General features: G+C 41.3%; 1 protein-coding gene across 1 annotated transcript in view; it reads right to left on the bottom strand.

Annotated features, from left to right (window-relative positions):
* The window catches only part of TCERG1L (transcription elongation regulator 1 like), a 164,220-nt gene that overhangs the window by 36,013 nt on the left and 102,718 nt on the right, over positions 1-25,489 (bottom strand). Inside the window, exons 5-6 of the mRNA XM_035138259.3 lie at positions 24,954-25,079; positions 1,908-2,008 (exon numbers count right to left, since the gene is read on the bottom strand). Coding sequence (XP_034994150.3) covers positions 1,908-2,008; positions 24,954-25,079 — 227 coding nt within the window. The remainder of the gene's footprint in view (positions 1-1,907; positions 2,009-24,953; positions 25,080-25,489) is intronic.

Below are 25,489 nucleotides of genomic sequence, written 5' to 3'. Positions count from 1 at the left end.
TCCAGAAACCTTATTCACTGCGCCACACATTAATTTATAAATTGCTCTGTGATGCTTCTTCAATGTCACCATATTATTACTTTCCTGAGGGGCAACAAAAGACAATAAATAAACCGGAATGTATGTGGTATAAAAAAATTACAGGGTTTCAGCAGAACATTTTGGAAATGAAGCAGTACGGCCACCCTGAAATGTTAAACAGCCCTGAAAGTGGACTCATATATAACTGCCCCAATATGAGCACAAATCATCATGATTGCCCAATAAAAAGGACATCTCCCCCCCCCCCTCCATCCTTTATAGGATTTGACTTTTTCACATGCTAAGCACCTCACACGGTTGTACAAAATGCACCACGGCATTTATCTATCCAGTTCCACTGTCACAACTTTTATGAAGGTCACAGCCTGTTCATTTATGCTAGTGGCTTAAAGAATGGGTGAGTGCATAGGAGGAGAAGGCAGGTCCATAAAGGGCTACAGCTTGGCAGTGCTTTTTTCTTTAAGCACTGTAGGACACTTAGAGAGTGCTCTTCAAAATTACTTCATGGATTTTTGTAGCGTTTAAGAGTGCCTCTGCAGGCCAATGGAGAGATGAAGACACAGAGCAATGTTGATGTGAAACATGTACTTCCGTAAATCCACAAGGACTCTGCAAGGCCCATGGAGAGGCAAAACCAAGAAAATGAGGGGGAATGTATTGATCAAGTACCTCTGTTCAACCTTCTCTTAAAACAAAAACAGTGGAGGCTGAAATATGTGGAAAGGCTGAGGAAATTCCAGCAGGGATCCTCCTTAGTTAGAGAAAATGGCAGAGCCAGTATCTTTCCGCTGGAAACAAGAGGAAGTTTTGGGCAACAATTGCAGGTTCACTGACTTATGGAAGTGTAGCAGATTGTGATGACAGACCTTGTGTGCATTCAGGACTGCATTCTGTGAGAAAAATACATTTAGAAATGTAATTTTTGAGGGGAAAGGCTGCCCCTGAAATCCATTCAAAAGTGTCATTTGGTGCAGAATGCAGTATCTGGAGTTCTGACTGACATTACTTGCCCAGGTCATATAATGCCGGTTTTAAAAGAACTCCATTAGCTGCCTATTCATGTTCAAGCTGAATTTAAGGTGGCAGGACCTGAAACCCCTCAGTTTTTGGGGGGATCTAAGCCCTTCCTCCCATATCAACCTGCCCACACAGTAAGAGCAATGACTTTCTCCAAATACCAACTGGATCAGAAGTGAGGTTTGTTACAATAAGAGGACTTTTAAGTTCCATCTATCAATTGCCTTCCTCAAGGAGGTATGCCTGGGACCAACTTTGCTATCTTTTAGAGACTTTTTTTTAAAAAAAGTCACGCAGGCATTTAAAATATTTAAATTATTAGATCTGAAGTAGTGAAAACTATCTAACTTTTAATTGTGTTCTTATCCACTCGTTGTTTTGTTCATATTGTTTTTACTTTTAATTTATAAACCACGAATAAATAATTAAATTGTGTGTGTGTGTGTGTGTTTTAAGTAAAACAAAAAGAAGCAAACATTTAGAAACTCCTTGCATGGAGAAGAGCAGTATGTCAGGCAGGAATATAAGCTAGAAAACTCTTCCTGATCTGGTAGCTATTCATGAGCAGAACAGTTTAGGCTTCAGTAAATATTCAGTCACCAATGTGTAGTTTTAAATGGTATATTCTCGTGAATTTTGAAGCATGTGATCTATCTGAATCTTCCCCCTGCTTCCCATGTATGACCAGGGCTTCTGAAACAGATGAATGGTACAATGCATTCTTGAAACTTACACAAAGGAATTTGGTACATTGAAAAGTGAAATCTATGGAACAAACCCTTGCTAACTGTTTGATTTCTGCAGATCAATATCTACCCCCAATATGAATAATATAATGTGAAACAAACCTTCTCATCTTCACTCTCTGTTGGCTTATTTTTCATTTCAGTATGTAGAATCAGGGTTGGCGGGCAGGAGGTCCTATTTGATTCTTTGCCTTTATCCGAAACTGAAACACAAAAGTACTGTAATTGGATCCAATAAGTGACTATATCCCACTGAGCTGTCAACGACATATATTTCCCCCATTATTTTGGGGTTTTGCGGTTTAACTGAAAAGGCTTGTTAGGCAGTCATACAAAAAAGTTGCCCCCACTCACCCACCCACCCACCCATGAGTAAATTATGTTGCAGTTAGAAAATGTGCATCTCTGCAATACCCAGTGCTTTGTTGTCAAAATAGGGTTTTCCTCTTGGAGGTACAAAACCAGTCATAATAAAATGTGCCACAGAACATTAGCCATTGCTTATTGAAATTGCTGAAGTAAAACTATACAATCAAGAAAACTTGAGTTATAATGGATTGGAACCTCATAACATTCACATAGCACTTGAATAATGTGTCTCTGTAGAGCTAATCCAGATATGTCTAGCATGGTTCTTAGGTCATCAGGTGTTACATATTCCAAGTCAAAGAAGGAAATTTGTGGCTCGTGTGTCCTACCCAAACCTCACAGTCATGGTGAGGTGTCAGGGCAGACCTTAGGCTCATGCACTTGCCCATATTGCATGTAGAGTTGTCAATATTGAGCAGGTTTGCTTATTCAGATGTTACATAAATGATATCCATTTTTTTCCTAACCATATAAATTTATTTCCGCAAGCACAGTGAGAAGGTGCATGATTTGAGCTTTGCTCCTCTACTGTAGCACATAATGGTTTTCATACACATTAAGTTGAAACCATAACCAATTTGCCTTGTTGATTTCAATGGAACTAGTGCATGTGTGTGTGTAATCGGGGCCTCCCTCAAAGAGGGCACATATTGTGGGTGGGTAAGATTGGTTAGCCACAACACCCGATTGGTAAGTCGCTCGATGTTGGGTTCAATCTGGCCAATGGGGTGCAGTCCAAACAGATTGAGGGACCTATATATCCGTGACCCAGAGCTTCCTCTTTCGGTGCGTGCATTCGGAACACCTGCCCACCTCTCCCTACTTTTTGGGCTTTGTTGCGCTCGACCTTGCTATGCCGTTGTGTGTCGTCAGTCGTTGGGACAGGGGCATGGCAGGAATTTCCCCCACTTGGCTGATTGGCTGTTGCCATTTGGGTTTCGCCTGCCGCGTAGCAAATCGTCACAACTTGTAAGGTTGCGGATAGGCACTGGTTCAGGTGATAGGGATGGGAGAATGCTCTTGTCATCCTTATGTGAAAGGTATTCCATTAAAGGAATCCAGGGACTCAAATGGCTTGGCAAACCCCTTGTGCCTGTGCCTGAGTCCAGGGGGACATCTGGGTGGTGGACATAGCCTGTTCCCGACTTTCCACCTATCCAGGTGTTCACCCTTGGCTGACCTATGCTGGTGCCCTGGGTCTGCGCTACCTGCAAGGGTGCAGGGAGCTAGTCGAACCAGAGCCTATGAAACCACTCACTTTCTGTAAGTTGTGGTAGGAATTCTGGTCTGATGCAGAGCGGAATGGCATTGCGCTCACTGTCGTCCGATTAAAGACGACACTGTCCTGGTTAATAGGGCACCGGGGATGAGCGCCAGGGCTAGGTGCCCCCCCCTGAAAAAACCCCCACAGATTAGTGGGGACTCCAGGGGTCCAGCAGAGCGTGGGATCTCACCCTAACCCCAATCTTCCCGTCATGAGTGCTGCAAGGGGGGAGAGGAAGGGGCTTGAGTCCGCTCACGGCTCCATCGCACCCTACAGCCAAAGCCACATACCGTCACCAAAAGCAGTGGATCTTCCGATTAGAGGTAAAAGCAAAAATATAAAAAACAAGAAATTAGGCATAAATTAATTGATTTGACAAAAACGGAAGCTAAAAAGGAAGTCAGCTCCTGATTTCTGTGGAGTGGCTCTGCAAGGAGCTTTTAGTGAATGGGAGAGGAGTATGTTGTTGTTGTTGTTTAGTCGTTTAGTCGTGTCCGACTCTTCGTGACCCCATGGACCATAGCACGCCAGGCACTCCTGTCTCGCACTGCCTCCCGCAGTGTGGTCAAACTCATGTTCGTAGCTTCGAGAACACTGTCCAACCATCTTGTCCTCTGTCGTCCCCTTCTCCTAGTGCCCTCAATCTTTCCCAACATCAGGGTCTTTTCCAAGGATTCTTCTCTTCTCATGAGGTGGCCAAAGTATTGGAGCCTCAGCTTCACGATCTGTCCTTCCAGGGAGCACTCAGGGCTGATTTCCTTAAGAATGGATAGGTTTGATTTTCTTGCAGTCCATGGGACTCTCAAGAGTCTCCTCCAGCACCATAATTCAAAAGCATCAATTCTTCGGCGATCAGCCTTCTTTATGGTCCAACTCTCACTTCCATACATCACTACTGGGAAAACCATAGCTTTAACTATACGGACCTTTGTCGGCAAGGTGATGTCTCTGCTTTTTAAGATGCTGTCTAGGTTTGTCATTGCTTTTCTCCCAAGAAGCAGGCGTCTTTTAATTTCGTGACTGCTGTCACCATCTGCAGTGATCAAGGAGCCCAAGAAAGTAAAATCTCTCACTGCCTCCATTTCTTCCCCTTCTATTTGCCAGGAGGTGATGGGACCAGTGGCCATGATCTTGGTTTTTTTGATGTTGAGCTTCAGACCATATTTTGCGCTCTCCTCTTTCACCCTCATTAAAAGGTTCTTTAATTCCTCCTCGCTTTCTGCCATCAAGGTTGTGTCATCTGCATATCTGAGGTTGTTGATATTTCTTCCAGCAATCTTAATTCCGGCTTGGGATTCATCTAGTCCAGCCTTTCGCATGATGAATTCTGCATATAAGTTAAATAAGCAGGGAGACAATATACAACCTTGTCGTACTCCTTTCCCAATTTTGAACCAATCAGTTGTTCCATATCCAGTTCTAACTGTAGCTTCTTGTCCCACATAGAGATTTCTCAGGAGACAGATGAGGTGATCAGGCACTCCCATTTCTTCAAGAACTTGCCATAGTTTGCTGTGGTCGACACAGTCAAAGGCTTTTGCATAGTCAATGAAGCAGAAGTAGAGAGGAGAGGAGTATAAGTAGCAGCTAATGGAAACTTTCTTTTAGCAACTGGATGTTTTAAGACACTATCTTTCTTTTGGATACATATTGGTTACAGTAATGTCAGGTTACCTCTTAGAGGGTAACTTTTGGATATAAGTTGACAGCTGGTGGAGATACAATTTGACAGACTGATATTTGGCAGAGTAGAAGGCAAAAAGACCTTTACATGAAGAGACTGGATATGCAGGCTGGAACTTGGAGGCACCAACCGAGGCTAAGCAGGAAAGCTCTCTATTTGCACTGGGGGAGAAATCCCCCAGAAAGAAAAGAGAACCTGGAACAGCTGGAGTTGGATTAGAATATAAGTGCTCACTGAGACCAGGGAACTTTAGTGCAACACTACCTGCCAGCAAGCAACTTTTAACACCTTTAACATCTTTGGAAGCATATCGCTTAAAGCTGGAAATTTCAAGATTTGGACCATAATACATTGGATTACAAATAAAGAACTGGATTATAACATTTTGGATTATAATTAAGTTAAATTAAAAGTTGTCTACTCTCCATTCATTGCCACTTTCTGGAAAAGGAAAAGAACTGCTGAAGAGAAGTATACTATTTCGTATTGATTGTTTTTACAGGTTTTGCTAATTTTTTGGTTATTTCTATGTCTGAATTGTCCTGTTGGATATTGGGCCTCTCAATTTTGACAAGTAGGGTTTGGCTGTGCTAACTAATTTCTGGGTGACAGAGGTATTGAAACAGATTGATATCATTCACACTTTTTTATTTTTATTTTTATTATGGTGGTCTTCCTTTTTCTTTTCTTCCTTTTTGTTCTTTTATAAGGATTTGTTTTGGGGGGGGGGCAAAAGTGTAAAGGGAAGATATTACGGTTCACCTTGGGAGTGAGAGAATATTTTCACTTCTGGACAGAACAAGGGAACACAGGTGTGGCCTTGAACAGATCATATCAAAGATGTCAACTGCGGGAAGGTCCTCTAGCGCAGAGATGGGAAAAGGAGCTGTTACCAGGAAGGCCTCCATTATTGAGAGAAGGTGTGCGAGTGTACAGGGAGAGACAACAATGGAAAAAGCAGGGAAGGCAGATTACACTGACTTTCTCACACAGCAATTTGTTGAATTTAAGGAGATGGCCCAGTCAATGAAAAGCCTGGCACAACAAGTGCACTCAGACTTGGAAAAATCTACTAACTTGTTGATGGAACAGTTTGGGAAGTCAGGTGAAAAAGTTAATAATTTAGAAACTAAAGCGGAAAAGTTGGGGGGAAAAACCAGTGAGGAACTGGGCCATCTCAAAGAGGAGCAGAAAGCTATTGTGGGAACTGTGGGAGGCCTCCAAGAAAGACAAAATGATCTGGAAGATCAAATCCTTCTTTTGCAGTTAAGAGAGAGGGGGGGAAACATTGAGAATAAGAGGATTACCAATTTCAGAGGAAGAACAGAATTTAGAAACATACGTTGCAAAGACAATTGCAGATTGGATGGGGGAGAGTCAAGAATGGGTGGCAGAAATGACTGAAAGCTGTTTTAGAGTTCGCACGAGGGAAATGAGACAGAGAAAGCAACCAGGAGATGTCATCTTACAAAGAAAGTAAGGGATACAATTCCCCCCCCCCAAAAAAAAACACCTTTGAGGACAATCTTCTGGTTGCTGGACAGGAAGGTGGACATTTTTAGGGAAATCCCTTTTAAACTCAGAATTAGAAGACAGAAATACAAGTTTTTGACAATAGCTCTGAGAAGAGCAGACATAAAATACAAATGGGAATATGCAGAAGGGATCTCATTTACATTTATGAAAAAGAGACACAGGTTGACAACAGAAAATCAGGCCAGGGAAATTTTTGAAAAACACAGAAGAGACTTAGAAACTGGACATGACAACTCACTAGCAGAACAAAGAGATGCTTTGGAGTGGCTGTCTTTGGAAGGAGCAGTAGGTGGAAAAATGGATACTGTAAGTGACTTTGAAAATGGCCAATCTTAAAATATTAAGTTGGATTGTGAATGTTTGAACGACAAAGCTAAACGCAACCGAATTCAACATGTAATTGTAAAACAAAAATTATAATTTGTCTTCAGGAAACACATATTGAAAAAATAATAAAAGAGTTTTAATTAACAAAAGATTAGGAATGGATTTTATCTCAGCAGATAATGCAAAAAAGAGAGTCGTCTTTTATATCAATCCTGCACTAGAACCCAAATTGATTCAAAAAGATGAGAAAGGCAGAATTTTAATAGTACAAATAAAAATTCAAGGAGAGAAGATAATTTTGGTTGGAATATATGCCCCAAATGAGAAAAATGCAGCTTTCTTTAAAAAAATTGGAAACAGAATTACTTGAATATGCAGATCAAAAAATCATCTTAATGGGAGATTTAAATGGAGTTCCATCATTAGAAAAAGATAGATCAGCTAGGGAAAAAGATACAAAAGAAGGCAGATTACCAAAGACATTTTTTTGACCTGGCTCAAATGTTAAATTTGATAGACATCTGGAGAGTAAAACATTTGTTTGATAAACAGTTCACTTTTTATTCTCATGTTCATGATAGCAGTTCAAGGATAGATGCTTTATGGATTTCCAAAGAGTTGGAACCCAAAGCGGAAAAAATGAAATATAATCCCAGAACATTGTCAGATCACAATTCCATGATAATGGAAATACGAAAGGTAAACCAAACTACATTTAGATGGAGATTGATTGAAGATTTATTAGAAGACATTTTTTTTTTTGGAAAAAGCAAAGAAGACTTTAGGGGATTATTTTGAAATAAACCTCCAGGGCCAGATTAAAATACAAATGGTCTGGGATGCAAGTAAGGCAGTAATGAGGGGACTGTTTATACTACAAAATTCTATTAAAAAGAAATTGAAAGGAAAAAGGAAAAAGGAAATTTTAGATGAAATTATGAAAAAGGAGAAGGAATTGCAAAAAAAAGTTAATAAAGAGTCAGTAAAGCAGGCAATTAGAATATTACAAACCCAATACTCTATGATAGTCAATCAAGAAATTAGTTGGAAAGTAAAAAGAATGAAGCAGAGATATTTTGAACATGCCAATAAATCAGGAAAATTGCTAGCTTGCCAATCAAAAAAAAGTGAAAGAAATTTTATAAATAAAATCAATATAAATGGGAAAATTACAGATAAGATGAAGGAAATAAGAGAAGCATTTGTGAAATACTTCTCAAAATTCTATAAGAAAGGAAATGATGTACAGATGGTACATTACACCAGTAAAAATGGCGAAAATGTACAAAACTGGGTCAAATATACGTTGGAAATGCAAGGAAAAAGAAGGGACTTTGTATAATATGTGATGGGAATGTAAAGGTAAAGGTAAAGGGGCCCCTGACCATCAGGTCCAGTCGTGTCCGACTCTGGGGTTGCGGCGCTCATCTCGCTCTATAGGCCGAGGGAGCCGGCGTTTGTCCGCAGACAGCTTCCGGGTCATGTGGCCAGCATGACAAAGCTGCTTCTGGCGAACCAGAGCAGCGCACGGAAACGCTGTTTACCTTCCTGCCAGAGCGGTCCCTATTTATCTACTTGCACTTTGATGTGCTTTCGAACTGCTAGGTTGGCAGGAGCTGGGACCGAGCAACGGGAGCTCACCCCGTTGCAGGGATTCGAACCGCCGACCTTCTGATCAGCAAGTCCTAGACTCTGTGGATTATCCCACAGCGCCACCTGGGTCCCTACTATGGGAATGTAGAGAAGTCAAAACGTTTTGGGAGATGATCTACAATGTATTGAAAATATGTTTAAAGCTACATTTGTTAAAAAACAAAAAACAAAAAACAGAAGCATTTTCATTAGGGATTTTAGTACAAGACCTGCCAAGGAAAGCAAAGAACTTATTTATGTATGCTACAACAGTGGCAAGAGTCTTGTTAGCACAAGGATGGAAGAATGAGGAAGTCCCAATGAGAGAACAATGGCAAGCAAGACTGATGAGTTATGTGGAACTGGCAAAGTTAACATACAAACAATGGAAGAAGGACAACTGTGACTTCAAGGAAGAATGGGAACTTTATACAAATTATTTAAAAAGAGAACAGAAAGATTTAGACTCATTGGCAGGTTTTGAATAAACATTCACAACTTTATTAGTAGGCCTAAAACAGATGATAGATAAGGTGATGATATGTACAAATTTACAACATGCAGAGAACAATATGTATAAACAAACCAGAAAGGGGAGCTGAGGGAAGTCCATGAAGGGTGGGATAGGGAGGGGGGAGGGAATAAAGGGGGGGAAATGCGAATTGGGTACATTGATTGCTAAATTGTTTTGGTAAATTTGTTTCAAGAAATTTTTTTTTAATAAAAAGAAAAATAAAGTTGTGGCCTAAATTCTGCCAAAAACCAAACTAAAATTTGAATCAAGTGTGAATTTATTTAGGGGGGAGGTCTCTGGGTCTGAACATGCAACTACAGCTTTCATGCTTACAGAATAAAATATAGTTGCTTATTATTTCCTTTATTTTTATTTATTTAACAATATTATGCACCAATTAATTAACAAAAACCTCTAAGCAGTTTACATAGTACAATATAAAAGTATTCAAAATAAAACACCAATAAAAGACAGACAGGCATAAACATGGTCAAAATCTGGATAAAAAAGCAAAAGGGGGGGCTTTAGTAGATGCTGAAAACAAAACAGTAGCAGGTGCCTGCCTTATTGGTACCTATTGTATAGAAATGGCTGGAATATTACACAAAATCTGGGGGTAAATAAGTAAGTAATAGAAAATAAAGGCATGAAAGAGACAGCTCTTATGCTCTGAGTTGAGTCCCAATTGAAACCATATCTCTGACAACTCGACTTATCAAGGCATCTCTAAAACAACTTGACTTTGGTGGTCTGCTTCAAAAGAAGCCAGCAAATTAAATCCCATCTCTCTTCCTCACCAGTGGCCTGCTGGCAGATTCTCATTTCACAGAGAGAAGGGCTGTGGGCATTGCTGCTAGTGTGGTGCATCAGCTGTGCACACAACATAGAAATCTCATTCACAATTTGGAAACTGCTGGTGCAAAGATAAAGAGATACCGTGTTTCTCATATTATAAGACACGTCTTATATTTATTTTTTCCTCAAAAAAACACACTATGTCTTATTTTCAAGGGATGTCTTATTTTTTTCCTCCTCCTCCTGCCGCGGCCGGCATTGCTGCTGTGCCTATCACTATGTCTTATTTTCGGGGTATGGCTTATATTCCTTGAATGCTTAAAAATCCTGCTATGGCTTATTTTATGGGTATGCCTTAAAATATGAGAAACAGGGTACCAGAGATGGGCTTTTAGGCTACTTAATCTTACTTTAACTCTGCAAATTGAGATTAGTGCTGGGACAAAACAGAACTACTGACAGGATGTTGGCAGGCTCACTGTTTTACAGAACTATGGCCGTTTCCCTTGGTAGTAGAAAACAATAGAGTTGCCTTTCTCCCTAAACTTTCCAAAAATAAGTGAATCAGCCAGGGAATTAAGGGTCATCGTCAGTTTTAAACATTTATCCCACCAAATACATTTTTATATACATAAAACTTCAAGGATTTGCAGTGCTGAATGGCAATCCTTGATTTGTATGAAGTCAGGGAGGGAGGGAGGCAGGAGCAAAATGGTATACAGATTTTAAAATGGTGGTTTTAAACAGTGGCAGTGATTTGAATAAAGTAGGGGTGATAGGACACAGAGGAGATGGGGGAGAGCTTGAACGAGCTGCTAATATGGAGCGGGGGGAGCTTGAAGGAACTGTGAGGATATTGTGGGACTTTAAAGAGCTGTGAGGATATGAAGGGCTGAAGCAGGACCACCCTGAGACATTTTGGCACCTGAGGTGAACCACAAAAAAAGTGCTTCACTCCCTGCCAGGGAAGAACAAGTGAGTACACTGGGAACAAGGAAGGAATAAAGTTCTACATTGGGATTCACTGCCCCTGTAGATCCTGCCACCTGAGGTGATCACCTCACCTTGCCTCATGTGTGAGCTGGTCCTGTTCATGTCTAAAAAGTGATACAGTGGTACCTCGGGTTAAGAACTTAATTTGTTCTGGAGGTCCGTTCTTAACTTGAAACCATTCTTAACCTGAGGTACCACTTTAGCTAATAGGGCCTCCATTATCGCTGCTGTCGCGCGATTTCTGTTCTCATCCTGAAGCAAAGTTCTTAACCTGAGGTACTATTCCTGAGTTAGTGGAGTCTGTAACCTGAAGCATCTGTAACCTGAGGCATCTATAACCTGAGGTACCACTGTACATTCCTATGTGACTGAAATGTGAAGTCTTTACTTCTGATTTTGAACCTCTGACCATGGTCCAAATGGGTAAAAGAAGAAAAATCTCACAATCCATAAAGCTGGCAAGTGAGGGCAGACACAATCAGTCATCCAAATATTCCCATTCATATTTTGACAAGAGACAGCTGCTAATCAGCACTCAAAATTCATCACGGCATAAATGCAGTGAGAACGAGGAAATCATGCTTTCACCAGCACTGACTTTCGGATTAGATCTGACTCTGGAACAGAAAGAGTAGTGCTCGTCTCTTCCGCAGCTTCCTATAATAAGAATGTAAAAGCAGTCTTGTGGATCTAAGGGGCCACATAATCCGTCACCCTGTTTCCAACAGTGGCTAACCAGATACGTCTGGGAAAGCTTCAAGCAAGACTTGAAAGCAACAGGCCTCTCTTACTGATTGATATGCAGAAAAGCCCGCTACCTTCAAACCTGGATACATAGCAGGTTGAGGCTGACATCAAAAAGGGGCACCTAGGGAGCAATCCTACTGATCTGTCTGACTAAGGTTGGATTCAGAAGAGGGTGAGGGAAGCTCCATCACGGCAAAAAGCCTGCAGCAACAAAAGATGTGGCCTGTTTTGGAACCACCACCAGTAGTGCTGCTATCAACAGTAGCTTTAAATTGGATTATTGGGTTGGGAAGTAGGAGAGTCATCTGATGATCCACTGGATCCTAAGCCAGTGCATTTGCTGGCAAGGGACCGAATCTGCCCCCCTTTCTTGCTTCAGCAGAAAAGCAACACACACACACACACACACACACACAGGGATGCCCAGGATTTCCTGGGCTCAATTCACTGTATATGCATCTTATGACAAGAATGGCTGCTTATGTACATATATATATTGCACACATCGTTAAACTATGGAATAGACTCCCACAGGACATAATAATGGCCACCAGCATGGATAGCTTTAAAAGAGGTTTAGAAAAATTATTATTATAAATCATTAATTCAATTCCTACCCTGCCTTTTCTCTGAAAGCAGCCCAAGGCAGCAAAACAAACACTAAAACCATCTCCAAAACACTTCCAGACAGGGAAAGCTTGAAAAGGCACATTGAAAGAGGAAGGTAGGTGCCAAAAATTTAACAGAGGCACCACCTACCTCATGTTCAAAGGGAAGGGATTCCAAATTCATGGAGGATACGGCTATCAATGGCTACTAGGCATGGTGGCAAGTGGAAAGAGTTGGTGTCACATTCAGGTCCTGCTGTGGGGCTTCTGGTTGGCTACTGTGAGAACAGGATGCTCAACTAGATGGGCCATGGACCGGATCTAGCAGGTTTTTCTTAAATACTCCCCCCCCCCCAGATCAGGTCGAGAGAGCCACAAAGCAGCCTCTTTACTTTATTTGCAGTATTTCTGATGCTTACAGCAAAATACTAGCCGATGAGAGGTGGTCAGAAAGATATTTTTGACGCTACATGTGTGCATCTTTGCATTTGTGTTTGTGCTGGTATGGCACCACGCCCTTTGGGGTTCTGGCTCCACTCACTGATGGAATGTCCCTGCCAGTAATCTGTCTTAGAATGAAAAAGGTACTCCCCACCCCTGATTTAGGTTATGATGTCAAATACTTGGTATTGTCAGCTTCACAACCATGGTTATGTGCACTGCAAATGAACCGTTCCTGGTTTGCTTATACACAGCAAGGTATGCATTTTCAGCTTGGTTAAAGCCTCTGATATCCATTCCTTTTCTTCTCCAAAAATGCAGGAGCAGCTAACAAATCAACGTGTTGTTTACAGACTGCAAGGCGATTGATGAATTTTTTTGGAACAATATGTGCCTAATGTGCCTGCTGGAAAGATAGTATGCGAGAGGATAGGAAAGCTGGAGCCGCTTTCATTTGAAAGAAATACTCCTTTAACAGTCATTGATTCGGCAACGGCTACAGAGATGTGCAAATAAACCTGCATACCCAAGGCTTTTTATACACATAATTGGCTCTGGTGCTTTGCCTGTTCTAGCTGAGCTGAGCCTACTCAATTTGCTCTCGGAGTGCTCAAACTGCAAAGCTCTATGACACGTCTCAGTATTCCTTGCTTTGTGCTCTTCCACAAATAATCTCCAGCTCGAAAGCTGTATATCGTGGTAATACAAGCAGCTAGAATTTTGCAACACTTGAGTATTTATAAAGTCCAGATTAATTGAATAGGAATAATACAACATACACAGAATAGATTTTTCACATATTTTGTTCTGTATTTATTCTTACATTTATATTCCACCTTTCCTTTGAGGAGCTCAAAGTGACATGCACAGTTCTCCTCCCTCTCCATTTTATTCCCATAAGAATCCATGAAGAACCTGCAGGATTAGGCCAAAAGGCCCATTTGGTGCAAGTGACAACACTCTGTTCTCACAGTGGCCAACCACATGCCCATGGAAAGCCAATAAACAGAACCTAAGCATAACAGCCCTTCCCCCACCTGCTTTTCCCAGCAATTGCCTCCAACAGTGGAGGCAGAATTAGCCATCATCACTAGTAACTTCCATGAGTTTGTCTAAGCTTTTCTTAAAACCACCCAAATTGGTGCCCGTCACTACTTCTTGTGGGAGCCAAATTCCATTAACTATATGCAGTGTGAAGGAGCACTGCCTTTTGCCTGACATGAGTCTTCCAACGTTCAGCTTCATTTGAAGCCCCAACTTCTGGTATTGAGAGATAGGAAGGAAAGCTTTTCTTCACACCATGCACAATTTTATAAACCTCTACCATGTTCCCTCTTGCTTTTTTCCCTCTAAACTAGAAAATCTTTCCTCAGAGGGGAGTTTCTCCATCCCCTTTTCTGAACCTTTCCCAGCTCTACAATACCTTTGCTGAGAGGAGAACTCTCTGAGCAGAGATGTTCTATGCTAACAGGGTCCCACTCCTGTCATCAGCCATGCAGTAGCATTCTGCATTAACTGCAGCTTCTGGATCAAGCCCAAGGGAAGCCCCACATCAAGTGCATTACAGTAGTCCAGACTTCAAGTCATCAGTGCCTGAACTACTGTGGAGAAGCTCTCCAGGCCAAGGTATGGCTGTAGCTGCCACATTTTAAGAAATTTGTTTTCATATTGATTTAATCTTATTAGAGTTTAGTTGCTTTATAATGATTATCCTTTACATATTTTTACCTTTTTGTGTTTTATCTATGTTGCTTTAATTTGTGTAAGCCAACTTGAGTCCTCAACCTGAGTGAGATGGAGATGATGATGATGATGATGATGATGATAGCAGCAGCAACAACAACAACAACAAATGAATCTGTGTCATCCAAGAATACTTTCAGGTACTCCACCACAACTCTCTCCATCACCTTCTCCAAGAATATCACCTTCTCGGACCACCAAGGAAGCACAATGATGTTACTGACTGGAAGTAACTGTGAAGTGAGAAAAGTGTCTTGGACCAGCCACATAGCAGTTCATGCTTAGAGAGGGGGAAGAATCATGCAGTCCACTGCACTGTGGATTGTCTGCTTCAAATTACCAGTTTGCAAAACTTCCGTAAGTTTAAAGGAGTGGCATGACCCCCCCCCCACCTTTCAGCAAAGCATTTGAAGATTAGTCACATGAGAGAGGGATTGCTCTGCAACTGCCTCCTTTAAACTTGCAAAGTGTTCACAAAGGAAGAGGTATTTTCTCCTCCTTTTGCAGTGCTGCTAAAGAATCCGCAAAAGGAGAGAAACTTTTCCAGTTCAGTCCTATTACCATTTTTTTTTAAAAAAAACCAAAACCAAAAGAAATATGTGTCTCTACCATAACTGTGCTGTGATGTCAAGCTCAGCAAGAGAAACACAGAGCATCAAGCCCTAACGCTATCTGAAGAAGTATTGATTTGCATGATCAAACAACAAGATTCAACCAAAAGACATTTGTGGAGACGTACAATGGCTTCTATGTGTGCACTGGGCTTCTCAGATTTCACTTCTTTTTTAGTGTATTTTTATTATACATTTTCTTTGTTTACAAAAGTATGTGCAATGTCTCTTTTTTTCCAAGTAACATTTTTTAACAGATCAATTTCATTTGTTGAGACATTAGAAAGAAAAGGGGGAAAGAGGTGGAGGGGGGGAGATGAGTGCAGGTGGGGTTGGGTGGTGATGTTTCTATATGTGGGGTTTTGTGTCAGCCTGTGCAGGTTCTCTGCTATTCACTTGTGTTCCTTTGGGGTGAGAGAGGTTGGGGTTGGCCTATGGTGTGGTTGTTCATTTGTGATTGGCTGTGGTGAGCTTTGTTTTCATGTGTGTGGGGGGTGGGTGGGTGTTTGGATCAGGTTAGTCATATTGATTTGTATGCTGTTGGTGGACTTTGTTGTTGTCTTGTTGGGCTGTGATAAAGGGGTGCCAGAATGGGGTGAAGGCATCTTCTATTTGTCCCCGTGTCAGTTTCAGTTTATTGGCTAATTCTTCTAGTAAGTCTGTTTCCCGTACTATTTGGTACCATTGGCCCATGCTTACTCCTGACAGGTCTCTCCAGTGTCTGGTTATGATGTTTCTAGCTGCTAAAAGTAGGTGGGTTGTGAGGTCTTTGTGGTGTAAATGGCCATTATTTCACTTCTGACTCTACTTCTAACTACTGTGTCAATATCTGATGTTAAAGGAGAAGCTTGCCAAATATAAGTGCAGGGAAATTTGTCTATGTCTAGTCAGTGCCAAGTATGAACCTACAATTAATCTGTGGGTTCCTTTTTAAAAATAATCTGAAAATGTATTTTAATGCATATCTTATGTTTAATGCTTATTTAAATGTGTATTCTCTTTCTCTCCCCCTCAGAAAGAGAGCATATTGTTTCACATACAGAAGATATTAAATTCTCCAGGTAGAGCTTGGAAAAACTCCTGCCTGAAAACCTGGAGGTATTTGGACTAATGTTCTAACATAGTGAAAGGCTGTTTCCTGTGCTCTGCACAGGAAATGTTAAAAAAGTTCCAAGAACTGCATCACAACATTGGATAAATTTGAAATCCAGTGGGTAGCTACATTCCAATTTGCACATTCATCCAAGAGGTGCGAATCAGGTCATTTTGTACTGAAATTTACGAAGACTGAATTCCTCAAGCATCTCTGGCCAAATGGCCTAACTTGTTCTGTTTGAAGTGGACTTCTAAAGCTCTATTACATAAGCAGAAACTGCCTCCCAGCAACTCAATTCATCCTATTTGGTTACATATGAAGACTTTGACATTTTAAAAAAAGACTTCTATTTAACTGGGTAACAGTATTCAAACTCTGCCTCCTAGCTGGATTCTTGCCATGTGGAAGTTTCAATGATGTCTTCCCACCTATCAAGCTATTCTCAACCATTGTCTGGTTTTGAAACTGAAAAAAGGTGTATTTTATATTATGTCATAATCTTTTGCTGAAGATGAAAAGAAATTCAGCTGTTATCTTATGGAAAAATGATTGTCTAACTACAGTGTAGCAGAAACAAAGGGAAGCTGAAATCTAACAATGCAGCCATGCTACTAGACAGGAAAATAGGTTGTTGGTGGGTTGTTTTTTATTTTAAAAAACCCCATTGCTTGCAGCAGGGAAGGGAGCTTTCCCCTAGAAGAATATTTACACCTGCCGGTAGAAGAAAACATAGTGGAAAAAAGTGCACTCATTTTGTCTGGCATATTTATTTACTCTGCTTCTGGCAGACAAGCCATTAGATTTTAAGTTTCTAGCATGGTAGATGTTCCACACCAAGATGAGCATGGTGCCATCCCATGTTTTCAACACAATGACTTGTTCTTCAGCAATGAGTGGCAGAACTCCAGGTTTGGTTTACTGTCAGTAGTACAGTAGGAAAGGCTAAATGCTCCCCACAGACCTTTGCACAGTTGCATGGACTGAGGTGAGTATTTTTATGATCATTTATCACTTTAGTTTCCACTGTGCAGATATGGCTTGATATGGCAGATATGGCTTGTAGCTTATTATATTCATAGCTGGTCTGTGCAGCTGGAGTGAAGGTGGACAGGCAGCAATTTACTAGTAGAATAGATCAACAAATGTAATCTTTTTCAAGAACCCATGCCTTTCAAACATGTGCTGTGGATGTTTAGGGATTTTATTCTACAAAACATGGCCAATCCTACGCAGTGCTGCCCTTCTAGAACTCAGCAAGGAAAAAGATGGGGTCAAATCAGTTGGCTCTTCCTTCACCTACAGTTGGGCTCCCTGTCTTCCGCCTCACCTGTTGCAATGAGCAACAGCTACTATTGTTAGAGCTTTTATCACTATAGCATCAAGTGGTGGCTTATGAGTTCAGTTATTCAATGTATATGGCCGCCCATTGGGAAAGCTTACAAAACAGTATTAAAAAGATACAGTAAATGAATGAATAAATTAATGAATAAATCCTTTCTTCTGAGACAGCATAAACAATTAGCAGAACAGATTAAGAACCACATTAAACTGCAACAAGTCCAAGGCTGATTTACAATGCAATTAAAATCCTGGCTGAATTAGAAAGGTCTTCACCTGGCTCTACAAAAGGCTCTGGGTGCACATATCTGGGAACAATATTCTATAGGCAGGGTGCCAACATTTAAAAGGCCCTCTCCTTCCTTCATTTCACTTGGCAGGGTTATCCAGGTATCAGACACTCCACCCAAACTTTCCTAATAGTTCCAACACAATGCTCTTCAGTGGAAACAATTCTCAAATTCAACTGAGAGTAATTCAAAGCAATCATTTCTTAATCTATTATCTGCTTATACAAGCATATATGTCTTAACATGGTACCTTGTGCTGGACAGATGTGGATAATAACCACAAAACATTATTTGTTTATAATATTTGAATGCCACATTTGAAGGTAAAGATTCCACATGAACAAAGCCATAAAAATAAAGCAGAAATGACTAAAACAGTAGCATAAAACATTCCATTTCAAACCAAACCAATGCTTCAGCAACAGGTAAAACTGTAGCTCTGGGATGGAGAACCTTTTTTCAGTTCAAGAGCCACATTCCCTTCAGGGCTATTTTCTGGGGGTGGGTGTCACGTGCCAGTGATGTGAGGGATTAGATGCAAAAGTGGGCGGAGCAACAAATGTACAAATTTTCCTTTGTAGTGAAAGCTAGTCTCTCTCTATCTTCCATACAGACAGCCAAGAAGCATTATCGGAGATCAGGGACACATTCCGGCCAGACCAAAACACTCAAGAAGAGTTCAAAGCAATGGCAGTGAAGGGTGTGGCTTATGAGGATGTGTGGCTTGCAAAAAGTCTTGGAGCCAGATAAAGAGACCAAAAGGACAACATTTGGCTCCTGGGCCTGAGATTTCCCTTGCCTGCTTTTTTAACTTTTATATAGTACACAATGGCTTCTCAACTCAAGTTGTGTGATGGTTATTTGAATCCATTCCAGTCTGGTTCCCTGCATTTTGTTTGGACAGAAGCAACGATTTCATCTGTGGCTCAGACTGAGATCTAAGCCAGACAAGAACTACCAGCCATGGAGGTGCTTCATGGCAGTTTGCCGAGTTTTGTGAATGTGCCAATTTAGACTCCAAGTATTCAGGACTTTGCCAAGTTTGGTGTCATTACCAGACATAACCATAAATCTTAAGGAAGGCATATTAGGGAAGTTAGGCACTAAATAAAATCTAACAAGCAAACATACATTGTATTGAACAATGATGATTTCCAAACAGCTTGTTACAAAGCTGCTGGTTTGATTTAAGGGAACTATTGATCAAACTTCATGGCAGTATTTACAAGAAATGATTCTGACCAAAAGGCTTAATGCAGCCAAAGTATTCCATGCCATGATGAATAAAATATCGGTAATCCATCAACTGAAAGTCATCATAATGTGAATTAACAGAACGAGTAATAGAGTTGATAGCTTGCTCTTTATCACACCGATGATCTTTATGAAGCTTTTGTATGCTGATGGTCATGTTTTTGTAATGTTTTCAAAAAGAAGCTCTTTCCACTGAGGAAACAAGCAAATGTACATTTTAGTTATTCATGGGGATAGATTTGTAGAACCCCAAAGCACATAACTTCTCAGGTGACAAACATAGCCAAATGTCTGAGAAATGAATAGCTAATGATTGAAAAGCTTCCTTCCTCTTGAAAAGTGAAGCACATCACTGCAAGCATTTCTGTTGATGCCTCTGCTAAAAAACAGTGTGATTAATGGCAGAATGCAGGGAGCAATCATGTGTGCAAGAGACAATGATATACAGATTACAAACAATAAATCAAAAGAGCCTACTTTTGAAGAGATGCCACATACAGAGAAACCAGGGATGCCCATATATCCATTAATGGATTTCTGCATGACAACACAATGCTATTGAAACTGCACTACGTTTTTAGTCCTTGCTGTTCATCTTCATTCTGGCAAAGCAGTGGAGACATTTCATTTGCTAGCTCTGTTTAGGCATCATTTACGACATAAACATCTCCTCCAAAAATAGAGACACTTTGGAGTGGTGTACACAATGTGTACACCATGCCACAATGTGTACACACAGTAATTATCCACTGAGTGCAAATAATGTTCTCCAAGCCATTACAATCCTCCTGGGACAAAATGGAGCACAATCCATTCCATAATATGCAGCCGATAGATTCCAGATCACAATAATCCACTACTGGAGAACAGCTGTGTCTTAGTGATGCAGCTGCCTATTGGTTTTAGTGGGTCTTGGTCAATTGAACCTCAGTGGAACCACCTCCCACCACTGGACATTCACAGATGTTGGTAGCTGGCTGGTTAGATAACTGCATGTGATGGTGAATCCTCCTCCCCCAACCACCTATTCATGAGATACTCACAGTTTGAAGCATGACCAGTGTCCTAGCCCTGATGTCACATCGCTGGGTTAGCACTGTCCTCCAGCATCATCTGTCAAAGGACCCTCAATATGTGAACAATTCTATGTGCGCATAGAGGTGCCATGTGATTATGGCACTTGTGCAACCAGTTGACCCAGTTACGTGGAGCCACTGCATAGAAGCAGTGGCTCACACATAGGATCCCATTTGCACTGCATGCAAGGCATGGAAGTCAGGAGCAGGATTAGCCTACAGATGCAATCTCAGAAGTGGGGGCAGTAGTTCAGCTTGATTCAAATTGTGAATGCCCTGCACATTACACACAGGAACAGGGCTCAACAGGCTTGTTTATCTGCCCTCTGAGCCAAGAGGGAGAAAGAGGATCTGGAATCCAAGTGGTGAGCCCAACAGAGGAAATTGGAGCAAAGTCCCTTCCGCCAGAGGAGGATGGGAGATTGTGGGCGCTATGAGCACTCCATGTGATGGGGGAATGGATGCCATTTCCCCCAGCCCATTGGCCGGCTCCCGGTCATGGCGCTCCCTTGGTACGTCCAATCAGGACGTTCCAAGGGGGCACGGCTTGCTGATTTAAGCAAGCCCACGGCCAGGAAACAGCCTCTCTTCTCCTGACCGTTAGGAGGTTGCTGCCATCACCTCCCCCAAAATGCTGAAGGGTACTCCCTTAAGGAGTCTGGGGCATGGCCATGTCCAAAGCCGTGGTAGGTGAGGGTCTAAGGCACGCCCCTTGGTGGTGGCCCCAGGTGAGTTCCTAGTTGATCTGCATCGCAGGGCTCACCCAACGGTGGTTAACCCTTCACAGACTGTCAGCAGAGTGGGCTGGAGTCGGATATAGACTGTTAGATCCAATGCCTAAGCCAAGACCTCTCTACATCCGTAATCAATAAAGTTGTGGCCTTCTACGCCCATTAACCATATGCAATGTGTCATGTGTCTTTATTTATTCCCGGGGGGTGGGGTGTGTGATCGGGGCATTGCCACACAATTAATAGCTATTGTTAGCTATTGCAGCTATATTTTATAACAGGAATGTCAGGTCCAGAAGGGCAAAAGTGGCTTTCCAGGCCTAGCTGACACTTGGGAGTCTGCCTAGACCACATGCCCTCTTCCTAGATGACACACCTTACTAGCCCTGCTCTGCATCTTCCTTGAGTGTTTTTGGCTATTTGGAATGTGTCCTTGCCTTTCACTTGCCTAGATGGAGGATGGAGAAGAGTGTGTCTCAGAGAGGGAGAAAGAGCGCACTTTATTTTTTGTGTTGCTGAAATGTAGCTTACTACACAAAGATTAGAACCACATCTGTTGCTGTGTCCACTTTTTGTACTAGCAGAAGGATGCCCACAAGAAGATGTAGGCCTTGGGCTAAAAAATGTTCCTCACCCCTGATTCATAGCTACTACAATGAACAGCCACGGTGCTGGGAAACTGCTGTTTCAAGGAGTGGGGCTCAAACAATCATTTTCTTGATTTACAGCAGGTTTGTACATCTTATGATCCATCATGTCTGATACAGTTCATCAGTCAGGTGATTGACAACCCCCTGTTTTTTAAATTTGAGGCCAAACACACAGAAAACCAGGTTGTAATACGTGGCTGGTGAGCTGCATTGGCAGTTCCTGCCCCTTGATTCAGGATCTGCAGAGTTCTTTCTTTTCTTTGATACAAATATTGCTTTATAAAGCATTTTTTTAAAATAATAATAATAATAATCAGACCAATATGGAAGAAGACATTAAGATGGAAAACTCAACATGATAGGGGAAAACAAAAGGTAGGAATCTATCTGTTTTGGTTTTTCATGTTTTTGCAATAGGCTGGAACTTAAAAAAAATCACAAACATTTGCCAGCATTTTAACACACATTTCTCCAACGTTTCCCCCCCAATGTTGCCTAAAATACTTCCCCCCCAAAAAATACTTTTTTGCCATTTCCCTCAATATAATGAGTTTTTATTTTCAGCAATATATGCATTTTTATGACATTTCCCCCATCACATATATTTTTAGGCCAGTTTTTTGGTTGGAGAAATAAATCACAACATTTGGAGAAGTGCAAATTTTGAAGGAGAGCTGGATTTCCATGTGTGTATTGAAGAATGAATTACAAAAGTTCAAACAAAATGTGAACTGAACCAAAGGTCTCCCCCACCCCAAGCAAAGAGAAGACAGAATAGCTAGAGGCAGTTAGGAAAATGACATCAGAGTGGGATGTGTTGGGTCTGTGTGGGAAGGAATAGAGGATATGACCTATGTGACAGATAAGGAAAAACAGGAGTGGGAGAAATGCTAACATGTGTCTGTTCTTGGCAAGATGCTCTGAAATCTGTCCAGATTACATCTCTGTTTCAATTGCTTCCTGATAACAATGCCACCTTTCAGACTTGAATAACTGATATCTGGACCCCGAAACTCAAATAATATATACTGTCTCCTAGGCATGATGCCATCCATCTTGATACATTTCTTGGTAGCATTCATTTAATGTAAAATTTAAGTTATATGTGACCAAGAAATGCCTTGCTCTACATGGATCCAGGAAATTATTTAAAGATGTCCATCACAGGCTCTACGGAATGTACTGAAATCCAAAGCCATGCCCTCTGAACAATGGCAGAGAAAATAAACAATGGTTTAAGAACACTGCAATGGAAGGATGTCCAATAAAAGAAACGCTTGTGTGAAGTCATCAAAAAAAGCCTCTCTTCAAAATATTCAAAATAACCTTTTGAATATAACTTCCTTAAATTTGCTCCATTTCATTGCTGCAAATAACACCACTCCTAAAAGACGAATGTTTTTAGCATTTCAAAATTCAGAACACATTGACGATGTTGTGGCATTAATTTCTCCAGTGAAATACACACTATTGTGACAGAGTGGCAGTCCAACTGATGGGTAATCTCCAGCAACTGGGGAAAGACTAAATATCGATCAAAACATATGCAAGGAGAAGACAGACACTGCATGTGTTAAATTGGTGCAGCTAGAGAGTATTGTAAGCAGTCAGCTGTCCACACATACACTTCTACTTTCTCGACATCCTTTGCAGTCATAATGCAATGCCTGAAACAGTTGCCTCTCTTTAACAAGAGGAAGGGATGCAGGGTTCTGTCCTGGGCCTGTTGTTGTTCAACATGTTTATAATTGACTTGGATGAAGGTATTGAGGGCTCATCCAATTTGTGGATGACACCAAACTGGGAGAAGTGGCCAATACCGCTGCAACTGTATTCCGTGTATGAACCAGCTGATATATAATGAAACCTAGATGCTTGTAGTACCAATGAACACTGCAGCAATAAGAAATATGGCTAATTCCATACCAACAAATTCCAGCAATAAACCTGTGGAATTGAAAAAAACTACTGTTGAGGAGCCAAACAAGGTTGCCAAACATCCGGAATTTCCCAGACATAGCCTGTATTTGGCTCTCATAAAAAAATCATTTGGGTGGAAATCTCTGAACTTTCTGGGAAAATGTGGACATATGGCAGCCCATGTTGGAAGTGCAAATTTCGTCAACAACTTTTGTGTCCGAATTTTCACTTTTTGAAATATGGCAACCCTACACTAACCACTTTTTCCCACAGGAACTTAATTAATGTGAATGTCTCCACCCCTTTATTCATTTAAATTACTAGTAGCCCACTCTTCATTGTTCACACAATCCCAGCTCAAGGAACAACATTGAATCGCAATGAAACAATACGTCGCTTAAATACAACTCAATATGTAATCAAACAATATACTGACAACATTGGCAGCACCAGAACACAAATCAAATCAAATTATGTTCCCACCTACTAACCTGTAGAAAAAAATAAAAGCTCAAACACTGACCCTTCCTACAAACATGCTAACCCAAAAGTCAGTTACATCAACCTGGGGAAACCCAGCCAGATGGGCAGGGTAACAACAACAACAACAACAACAACAACCAATCAGGGCCGTCTTAAGCATACCTGGTGCCCTGGCGCCGTGGTGCAAAGATCCCTCCAGCGCCCCCCCCCCGTTTCCCAGCACGGCGGGCACAGTGAGGCGCCCACAGCGGCCTGGCACCCTGGCGCACTGCGCCACCCAGCCTTGCCTTAGGGGCGGCGCTGCAGCCAATTGAGGAGCACCAAAATTTAACCCCCATGGGTTGCGATAGATGCCTGAAGAGGACTATTGAATTAAGGTACTCTATCGCACATGAAGACAGGAGTGTCTGGCATGCTTTGGTCCATGGGGTCACGAAGAGTCAGACACGACTAAACAACAACAAATCACTACATTGAAAACCACTTATTGTTTTTTTTAATGAAGTGGTATAGAAATCTTGCCAAATAAATAAATAAAAATATGCTAGTGTTCGAAAGCACGTCAAAATGCAAGTAGATAAATAGGAACCGCTACAGCGGGAAGGTAAACGGCATTTCCATGTGCTGCCCTGGTTTGCCAGAAGCAGCTTTGTCATGCTGGCCACATGACCTGGAAGCTATACGCCGGCTCCCTCGGCCAATAATGCGAGATGAGCGCGCAACCCCAGAGTCGGTCACGACTGGACCTAATGGTCAGGGGTCCCTTTACCTTTACCTTTAGTGTTTCATAAGGCAATATCACCCCCTGATGCAATGGTCTGGAACAGAATATGTAAAAATGTATCTGTAAAAATGTATATATTTTGGATCCCTTGTTGTGTTTAACCATGATAGATTCAGTAACATTTCCAAATATTTCTGTTAAAAGGGCTTTTCAATTCATGACTGTGGCATTTATTGCTGTGGGAAAGTATCTGGTTGAAAAATATGCAAATATGCAACATATGCTGTAGCAGTATAACCAGGAGAGCGAAACAGAAACACACCTGTTAATGTCTGATCCACCAAATTGGTTGCCATGAATGTCACAGCTGGTGAAGAGATAGCCGCTACCCTGGTGACTTGAGTTGGCATCAGAGGAGTCATTCGCGTATCCATCCTAGAAGCAGCACCTGCATGCAAACCCATAATGAGCACATTACTAAACCTTTTCTTTTTCTATTTTTTTTTTAACTTTGGGCATCATCAGATGCTGTTAGCAATGACTATTTCTTGGCAAATATTTTACAACACAATTATAATTTTTACATGAATACATTTCTAGAAAAATAAATAAACCCACTTCATTTTACTCCCATCTTGCTATAAAAATATATATACATCCAATCTGAGGAGTCCTTACTGAAGAGCAGAAAAAGGAGCCAGTGGAAGGGATGCAGAAAAGTTTCAGAAATAGATGAGGGGGTTTAGAAGGGACATTCTCCAGTTTAGAACTCCCAAATCTAGCCCACCTTTGAATTTCATCTTAGTAACAAGAACAAGAACAATAATTTATTATTATTTCTATCCCGCCCATCTGACT

The sequence above is a fragment of the Zootoca vivipara genome, chromosome 5, assembly GCF_965207765.1.
Source record: "Zootoca vivipara chromosome 5, rZooViv2.hap1.1, whole genome shotgun sequence".
NCBI lineage: Eukaryota > Metazoa > Chordata > Lepidosauria > Squamata > Lacertidae > Zootoca > Zootoca vivipara.
The sequence above is the reverse complement of the archived record's forward strand: the minus strand, read 5'-3'. Positions and strand labels throughout refer to the sequence as shown.